The following is a 9,896-nucleotide window of genomic DNA, read 5'->3' on the forward strand; positions in this document are numbered from 1 at the left end:
TCCAGATATGACGCTTGGCATTCAGGCCAGAAAGTTTAATCTTGGTTTCGTCAGACCAGAGAATCTTGTTTCTCATGATCTGATTCTTATGGTGCCTTTGGCAAACTCCAAGCGGGCTGTCATTTGCCTTTTACTGAGGAGTGGCTTCTGTCTGGCCAATCTACCGTAAAGGCCTGATTGGTGGAGTGCTGCAGATATGGTTGTCTTTCTGGAAGTTTCTCCCAACTCCACAGAGGAACTCTAGAGTTCTTTCAGAGTGACCATTGGGTTCTTGGTCACCTCCCTGTCCAAGGCACTTCTCACCCAATTGCTCAGTTTGGCCGGGCGGCCAGCTCTATGAAGAGTCTTGGTGGTTCCAAACTTCTTACATTTAAGAATGATGGATGACACTGTGTTCTTGAGGACTTTCAATAATGCAGAGATCTTTTGGTACCCTTCCCCAGATCTGTGCCTTGACACAATCCTGTGTCAGACCTCTACGGACAATTCATTCGACCTCCTGGCTTGGTTTTTGTTCTGACATGCACTGTCAACTGTGGGACTTTATATAGACAGGTGTGTTCAATCAATTGAATTTACCACAAGTGGACTCCAAGTTGTAGAAACATTTCAAGGATGATCAATGGAAACAGGATGCACCTGAGCTCAATTTCGAGTTGAGTCTCATAGCAAAAGGTCTGAATACTTATGTAAATAAGGTATTTCTGTTAATTGAAATGCATTCCAGGTGACTACCTCATGAAACTGGTTGAGAGAATGCCAAGATTGCGCAAAGCTGTCATCAAGGCAAAGTGTGGCTATTTGAAGAATCTCAAATATAATATATATTTGGATTTTTTTTAACACTTTTTTGGTTACTACATGATTCCATATGTGTTATTTCATAGTTTTCATGTCTTCACTATTATTCTATTATTCTTCTTGTAGAAATCAAATCAAAGCAAAGTGTATTTGTCACGTGCGCCGAATACAACAAGTGTAGACCTTACAGTGAAATGCTTACTTACAGGCTCTAATCAATAGTGCAAAAAAGGTATTAGGTGAACAATAGGTAAGTAAAGAAATAAAAAGAACAGTAAAAAGACAGTGAAAAATAACAGTAGCGAGGGTATATACAGTAGCGAGGCTATAAAAGTAGCGAGGCTACATACAGACACCGGTTAGTGTGGCTGATTGAGGTAGTATGTACATGTAGATATGGTTAAAATGACTGCATATATGATGAACAGAGAGCAGCAGTAGCGTAAAAGAAGGGTTGGCGGGTGGTGGGTGGCGGGACACAATGCAGATAGCCCGGTTAGCCAATGTGCGGAAAATAGTAAAAATAAAGAAAAACCCTTGAAAGAGTAGGTGTTCTAAAACTTTTGACCGGTAGTGTATGTATCATTAAAATGTTTGTGATTGAAGAATGAAAATAAAACAAATGTACATATTCTATGGTGTTCAGACTGAAAAGTACATCCTTCATCTGACAGACTCATGTGAAGTCTGGTTAGTGCAAGCATTAACAAACAGTTCCTCTTTCCCATTGTGACAAGCCCACGTGCCAAACATCCCAAGCACAATGGTAAACTAACCCTGTGTTTGTTCAGTGTCTGTGTGTCAAAGTCAAAAGCAGCAACACGTGACATCTGATCCATCACTGTATGCTAGGTGAGAAAAGAAAGTTCAACTTCTGGTGCCAGGTGCATGCATCAATCGCTTCTGCCCCACTCAAAGAACGTATGAAAAGTAAATAGGATATGATTGTTCAATATTGTGTGTGTGTATATATATATATAGCTTGTTGAGAGAATGCCAAGAGTGTGCAAAGCTGTAATCAAGGCAAAGGGTGGCTACTTTAAAGAATCTCATATATATATAATATATTTTGATTTTAGAACACTTTTTTGGTTACTACATGATTCCATGAGTTATTTCATAGCTTTGCTGTCTTCCCTATTATTATACAATGTAGAAAATAGTAAAAATAAAGAAAAACCTTGGAATGAGTAGGTGTGTCCAAGCTTTTGACTGGTACTGTATATATTTTTATTTGACAAAAATAGTGCACTGGGACATTTACAACTTCTGTATTAGTGGAACAATATAGCCGTCTGCAGCACTGGATTTCTTCTTCTTCACAAGAGTAGTGCACTGGGCCTTTACTACTTCTGTATTAGTGGAACAATATAGCCGTCTGCAGCACTGGATTTCTTCTTCTTCACAAGAGTAGTGCACTGGGCCTTTACTACTTCTGTAATAGCACAGAGAGAAATATTTTTCTTTCGCCCCTTTACAAAAAAAATACTTCCCTCATGAAAAGAAGCAGCAACAGCACAATGTGGCCACCTTGTGGTGCTATAACCCTGTCTGGGAATAGGCTGCTACTCCATAGCAGGCCAACTGTCAGGAGTCTGACAGTCACTGCATTGTGTGACTGCTGCGGTGCTGATCCTTTTGCCTACAGCCATTTCAGATGATCTAGTTAACAACATACCATTATTATGAGTAAAAACAGGTAGATGTGAATTGACACTCATTTTATTAACAGTGCCACATCCATCATAATGCCTTGAGTCTTGTTAGGTCGGTCTGTTTTCGTGATCCCTTTTTTTAGAGAAAGATTGGCAGGCACATTGAGGGACCTGCTGCACCTCTGCTTTGATCTGACGGTTACAGCCAAATTCAGACAGTAAGACACCATGCAACCAGCCTGGCCAACACAGAAAATGGGCTATATAGGCTGTCTGATATATATCAATGTGTTCGAAGATGGGCTTAGGCAGTGCCAAGCACTAGGTTTTTACACCCTCTCTTCAGATGAGCTGAATTATAATGGGATGCTTGGCTTGATCCAACTGGGGAATATCACCTTCCAACAGCAACAAAAGAGGACTAGTCTGTTTTTCCATTGTCTTTTACAATACCACTGTAGTTAGAACAGGCAGAGATGCTGTGTGTATTGACACAATGTCAAAGGTCATAAGTCAGAAAAATGTCAAATACCTCTGTACATACATACAGTACATACCTAGTCATACTGCATTGGTGTCTGAGGTTTCTACTGAATCTGATGAAGCTACATGCATTCCATTTGTGTTCATCATCATAATCATATTGAGCTTCTCTGTTCCATTCCTCGTCTCCTCTTTCCTTCTCCTCTTCCGTCTGCAAAGTTTATGTCGACTGAGACAGAAAAATACCATTAGAAAGTAGATTTGTGATTTTAAAATGCATTGTTTGATATTTATTCTATCATGTGAGTATGGTATCGTCGGTGTTGAATCTCACTTTAGTTATTCACCAATACATTCTCCCAGTATCACAGAGGTTAGGCATCTAATGTATTTTTGAGCACAGAAGACTCTTTTGTTAATCTGATGCTCAGCACTCTGTCTCGCTTTTGGGTAAAAATGAGAAGGGAGAGCAGGGCAGATACAGTACATACAACCCGATGAAAACCAAAGGTAACATGGCCACAAGCGTTACATTATTACTTTTCCATTCACGGGACACACATAGATTCCTTACATCCCATCCCAGGGTTAGTATGACAGGCTGTAAGGTGATGAGTCTGTATGTCCACCTCTCACTCTTACAAACTCAAACACACACACACATGGAAGTTGACAACATAAGGAAAATCTGGCTGTTTGATGCTTTAAGAATGTTTATTTTACTCACTGTGCACAGATGCAGATGAATGTGATGAGCAGTATGAGGAAGACCAATACTGCTATCACACAGACTACGATGATCTGCCTCTTGTCATCTAGACGCGAGGCCAGATCAACATACTCATACCTGGACCCAATGTACCCTCTCTCACATCTAAAACAGAGCAAACATACCATACACCCACTGTGATAAAAATATGCACAAGAAGTTTGCTTATTGGTTCTATCTCTTGTTGCCAAAAGAAAAACAAAGACGTAACTTGAAGTACATGGGCTATGAGTTAACAAGCAGATGCTGAGCTATCAGAGCTGTCTTGCTGATTGTGATTCTATGATGCTTGTGAGGCTTGATGAAATGCATTAAGACCATGTTAAACCAACCATTTATCTGCCTTGTTGTTTTGATTTAAGTATAATCTGGGGGTCACAGTGAACAAGGTTAGGACAATCATTAGGGTCAACAAGTGATTTGTCTTACAAAGTTTTTTAAAAGTGTTTTACTTCTATTGTCACGCCCTGACCATAGAGAGCCATTGTTTCTCTATGGTGAAGTGGGTCAGGGCGTGACTGGGGGTGATCTAGTTTATTTATTTCTATGTGGTGTTCTAATTTTATTTTCTATGTTGGTGATTTGTATGATTCCCAATTAGAGGCAGCTGGTAATCGTTGTCTCTAATTGGGGATCATATTTAAGTAGCTGTTTTTCCCACCTGTGTTTATGGGATATTGTTTTGAGTTAGTGCACGTAGCACCTCTGTAGTCATTGTTAGTTTATTGTATATTTGTCTTTGCTAAGTTTCACTTTATTATTAAAATGATGTGGAACTCAACATCCGCTGCGCCTTGGTCCGATATTTATTCTAGCGAACGTGACATCTATTAGGAACTTGAACTTTATACTTGTAATAGTGATGTGTAATAATTCTGCTACAATTATCAAAATAGACACATAAAGCAGGTTTTTAATACATTTTTACTGCAGAGATTGTTGAGTATGCAGCATGTCCTTGGCTTGAGACCTTCTGCCATGGATATATACAGATAAAGGATTGGGGCCCATGGGTCGGGTCGGGTGAGATGATTTACCTGCATGAAGGAGTATTCTGTTCCTTTACAAAGCGACACGACCCATGGATACAGTATTGCCTTAACTCCTTTGGACATTTGGTGAAATGGCCACTCTTTTTGCCTTGAGTTGCAGTTTCTATTGAGTCTATGGAGAGTGCAAATAGAAAAATATGGGGGTAAGGGGGATTATAGAGTAACTATTTTGCCATATAATATCCTTCTGATAAGATTGCATTGCAAAGGTGATGTAGAATAAGATATGAGTTTGAAGTGAGAAGCTCCGGTTTTCCCTTAGTAATCTGACTCAGGGTGGCCAGTATCACCTGTCATATAAATAAGCTCCTGGCAATATGATCTGAGGAAGGACTAGGAACTGGACTGTCACAACGAGGACAGGACTGGTGTGGTTGAGGATAATGTGTCAATTATATGTCATGAAATACAGTCAAAGTAAAAGAAAACTGAGTAAAAGACAACCTTCTCAGCCAAATTTGGTTGTTGTGTAGAAATACACAAACATAACATTCAAACATAATCGATTTGGCCACTGTTAGTAAAGAGAAGGGATACCTAGAGTTTTATTACATACTCCTCTTTTCCCATCCAGTGAGTCATGGCGAACTTGGGCCGGTAAAATAATGAGGCTTAGTTCCCATCACATAGAGGGAGAAAGCCCCAATTGTAGTGTGAAACATTAGAGCATGCCTTTAAAATGAAAATGACCCATATTGAATAGTAGCCGAACTAGTTACAAATTAACAACAGGTGTAAATTGATCTAGGTATTTAGTTAAGTAGCTGTATGTGCAGCCAGTGATCACACTATACTTCACCGGGATAAGTGAGCAGCTGGGAAATGCTGCTGCTGTTTGATCAACAGAACATAAGAGGTATATGGCGGGAACCAGGAACTACTTCACCGTAATAAAATGAACATAACTGCATCACTCTTCTTCTCCATGTGGGTAAATACAATAGTATGATCAGTAGTTAAGTTGAGTTTATTTTATTTTTACAGGGACAGTGCACATTAATCAACGTTTCAGTAAAAGTGCCGGTTTTAGCCAGCCGGCTCATTTTCAACCACAGTCCCTGGGCAGGTTATTAAAAACAATTACAATATAGACAATCATTGAGCAGTGAGCACACACAGAGCAACATAGGACAAGCAAGACATAGCATACAGACAGAGCAACATAGGACAAGCAAGACGTAGCATACAGACAGAGCAACATAGAACAAAAAGCAGCAAGATAAAATTCATAAAAGCAACAAAGTGTTTCCACACCTCACAAGCTACAGACAACAGACAACATGGAAAGCAGCAATACACAGCTAGGGATTATGTTCACAAATCTGATTGACCTTTAGCCATGTCTTCATGTTTTTTGTGAAAGTGTGATATGTGGTGCAGTTATGTGTGTCTGATGGCAGTGTATTCCAGACATGGGAAGCTCTCACAGAGAAAGCGGATTTACTAAAGGTGCTTTTCCTTAAGGGAACTATACAGTCACCTCTCATGGCAGACGTTGTGGATCTGCTGCCATATGTTTGGGTTTTCTGTTTAACAAATATACTGAGTGGAGGAGGAGCCAGGCCATTTAGGATCTTGAATACAAGACATGCGTCGGTGTATTGCACAAGATTTTRCCAACTCAGGAGRTCATGCTTTCTGAGGATGTAACAGTGATGATGGCTATTGGGCTTCCTATCAAGCACTTTGAGAGCCTGTTTGTAGACAGACTGAATAGGTTTTAATGTTGTACAGCAAGCTTGGGCCCAACTAGTCAAGCAATATGTTAAGTGGGGGAGTATCATAGATTTGAAGTACAGTTTTGCTACCTTGTTGATTAGCCCTTTTAGGTGTGAGGGTTATCATCAAACAGCAACTGACAACTCCTGAACAGTGGAGGCCCCAACTAAGGAGGCTTCAACTGACACATGATGTCAGCCTGCCGTCCATAAAGGCCACGTCTAAATAGCATCAGAGGAACCTAACCCAGGGCACATAACAAGCTGGTGGTACACTTCACAATAACACTCACAGGGGAGGTAATAACTGCATGGTCACTGGTGGCAAGAAGGCTTTAATGTGCACTATGGTCTCTTTTGGGGCTGGTAGGTGACACCACCTCCTGTTACTTCAGGGCCGGGTGGAGATTGGAGAAGCCTTTCATATTCCAACTGTTTGAATGAATGACTGTGAATGACGTACTCCTGAAGCAGTGCCTTCAATTTAACAACAGAGCACGAATACATATAAGAATAGTAGAAGAATGTTTTTGAAGGACTTTTTACAAACGTCACAAACACATTACTTTTCTAATCCAACAGGTTTCTTCTAAACCTGGCTAATTCTAAAGTCAAAATGACTCAAAAATGTTAACACGTGCATGTCAGATGATAAAAAAACTTCAAACAAACTTTTATGGCATGATTATCCCTCCATAAGTTGATGTTTCTTTGGGGAAAACAATCTACCTTTGAAGTTGTTTGTGTTGCCTTGGTGATGGAGGGACACAGTGTTGTTCGCCGGCTGCTCAGTTGTATTCCATTCAGCCAGAGAGTATTTACACAGGGCCAAAGCTACGACCAGAAAACAAACAGAGCTGGTCACACAATGCACAAACATCAAGTCAAATCCTTACAATTCCACCAACATTGGTTTTAGAATCTGATTATGGAGCTTATGATTGACAATTTGACAGTAATACCTCCTAGCTCAGGCTCAGGCTTTGGGTGTCTGGGATTTCCAACACCATGATAACCTTTCTAAAGATAGTCTTTGCATTCAATCCAACAACACTGTCAGTTTTTCATAATATTCAAAACAACACCCAGCCATGATACGAATGTGGTGAATGGGATAAGTGATCTATAAAAACAACAGATGTGGTTATTAATAGTCTATTCTATTGGTTTGGGTAATCTTGGCATGTGATTTGGGGGAACTCTATTTGTAAATAGAGAGAGGGTTATGGGGTGGTGGGTGGTGGATCATTTGCTGATCATCTGACACACCAGCATGCTAATTGCTGCTGTCAATCACAGTATAGGCAGGTACATAGGAGTATTAAGTTAACAGTACACTACACTCCAGTATCTAAAATCAGTGTTGCAGACTCCTTTAAAGCACAGATAGATTAATCAAAGTAGCTAGACAGGGGAAATAATTTCAAAATTGGGCAGTCCTGTAAGGTTCTGCTTTTCTTTTCTTTGTCAACCTTGTGATCTTTTTCTTTGTATTCTGGAACGTAGCCCTGTCTTTCATTTTTGTTCATTGATTTCACCTGTGTTCGTTTCTCACCTGGTCTCATCAGCTCCCTATTTAGTTCAGTTCTTTCTGTTTGTATGGTTGTGAGGTATTGTTTGCTTTTTGACTGCCTACCTGTCTTTGACCATTGCCTGCCTGTAACCACGATTCCTGCCACGCTCTGCACGTGAATCTACACCTTTTTTCCCTGAGTATTCATTACAAGTCCATTCATCTTTGTTGGCATATCTTTTGTTATAAAAACTATACAACCTTCTACTTCACTGAGTTGCACAAATAAATATCGTATTGTCTCTTCTGGTGAAAAGAGGCCAACAGAGACCTGAGCCATATACCCAATTGCAATGGAACTGTAAGCCCACACAGGCCTCCTATCCAATTTTAACATTACAGTAGGCCTATAATACGTACAGAATATTTTTAATAAAGGAAAACTAGTAAAGTTAAGAAAGAACATGTTAATAATACCTGAAATATATTCATATAAAATGAAATACAATGTTATTTGTTAATCAAACAGTACTAATTCAGTTAATAACCAGTCTATAGGCAATTATAGTTAGATACAGTGAGTAAATCAGCGTTTCCCAAACTTGGTTCCCGGGACCCCAATGGGTGCACATTTAGTTTTTTGCCTGAGCACTACACAGCTGATTCAAATAATCAACTATCATCAAGCTTTGATTATTTGAGTCAGCTGTGTAGTACTAGGGCAAATACCAAAACGTGCACCCATTGGGGTCCCCAGGACCAAGTTTGGGAAATGCTGGAGTAAATAAAGTGAGGCTGAAGAGTTGTTCAACTTAATCACAGAACGGTGCCTCTTACCTGTTACCATTCCTACATACAGACTGTATGCCTTTGCCATGTCCGTGGGCAAGTTATCTACTTTTCCAGGTGGATAAATATAGTTAAAAGCAGATTGAGTTCATTTGATCCAATCCTCTGAAAAGTTCACCAAAATATCTTCTTAGTAGGATACTCTGCGTCCCAACTCTCGAATAATGTAGTCCAGCAAAATCACGCACTGGTGAACTACAGTAGGCTAGAGATTGCGCAGTCTAGAGGTTTGAATGGGTGAAATGGAATCTGAACCCATTGCTGCCCCACACATCTATGTATGTGTGAGTGCACTTGACCATTGCAGTTTATTATGGCATGCAGCTTAAACTGGACATTGGCTACTAGGCTATTAAATGTGTAATCCGTAGATGTGCACATAGCCTAATGCAAGAAGTTATTAAAATTATTCTAACAAATGACAGAAGATTAATCTCCTTCAGAACATAATTTGAACATCTTTTACATTGTTACAAACAGAGTTGGCCTGTAAACAAAAATGTAAACAATTAAAGAATATTTCAAGGATCATCCCATAATATTTGCATATACAAATATAGCACTTATGGATTTCACTAAAATATACATAGTTTTACCAGCATCAGCACATTTTAGTGACCTCTACTCTGAACTGTTGGTAAACGGCAGACGGCGCAGGCTAATGAGACCACGGGCCAGTCTAGAGCTGTGACCAGAGAGTTTGTTTGTGTTCATTCGCAAGCATGCCTCACTATTCCCCAGGAGGAAGAGGTGATGTGAGTCTGGCCAGGTCTACCTGTGTGCTCTTTCATTTCTCACCTTCAGACTACTCTCTATTGAGGCCTACTCAGTGCAATGAGCCCTCTGCTAAAATGTGAACTCAAGTATAGGTAGTCTATGGACATCATTGCTGCAAGGCCAGGCAATAAGTAGTGGAAATTGGAAATCATATACAGGGGTAGAGTCATCCCTCGAAGGTACAATTCCAGGTGGTTCCTTGATATATGTAACCCTGCCAATATGTCCGTAAACATGTGCAGACCAGCTGGCTGGAGTGTTTACGGACAAATTCCATCT

General features: G+C 40.0%; 1 protein-coding gene across 1 annotated transcript; it reads right to left on the bottom strand.

Moving 5' to 3' along the window:
- Positions 1-3,017: 3,017 nt before the first annotated feature.
- Positions 3,018-8,868, bottom strand: LOC139022673 (probetacellulin-like). Its single transcript, XM_070433684.1, has 5 exons — positions 8,829-8,868; positions 7,208-7,312; positions 4,746-4,863; positions 3,667-3,813; positions 3,018-3,168 (listed from the first exon to the last, which is right to left on the bottom strand). Exons 1-5 carry the CDS (start codon positions 8,866-8,868, stop codon positions 3,018-3,020), a joined length of 561 nt encoding a protein of 186 aa, XP_070289785.1.
- Between the last annotated feature and the right edge of the window lie 1,028 nt (positions 8,869-9,896).

Source organism: Salvelinus sp. IW2-2015, linkage group LG20, assembly GCF_002910315.2.
Source record: "Salvelinus sp. IW2-2015 linkage group LG20, ASM291031v2, whole genome shotgun sequence".
Lineage (NCBI taxonomy): Eukaryota > Metazoa > Chordata > Actinopteri > Salmoniformes > Salmonidae > Salvelinus > Salvelinus sp. IW2-2015.

Coding starts and splice junctions, on each gene's coding strand:
- LOC139022673 (XM_070433684.1), bottom strand. CDS start 8,868: ATGGCAAAGGCATACAGTCTGTATGTAGGAATGGTAACAG. Junction 7,313..8,828: donor GTATGTAGGAATGGTAACAG/GTAAGAGGCACC, acceptor TTCTGGTCGTAG/CTTTGGCCCTGTGTAAATAC. Junction 3,169..3,666: donor TTCATCTGCATCTGTGCACA/GTGAGTAAAATA, acceptor TTTCTGTCTCAG/TCGACATAAACTTTGCAGAC.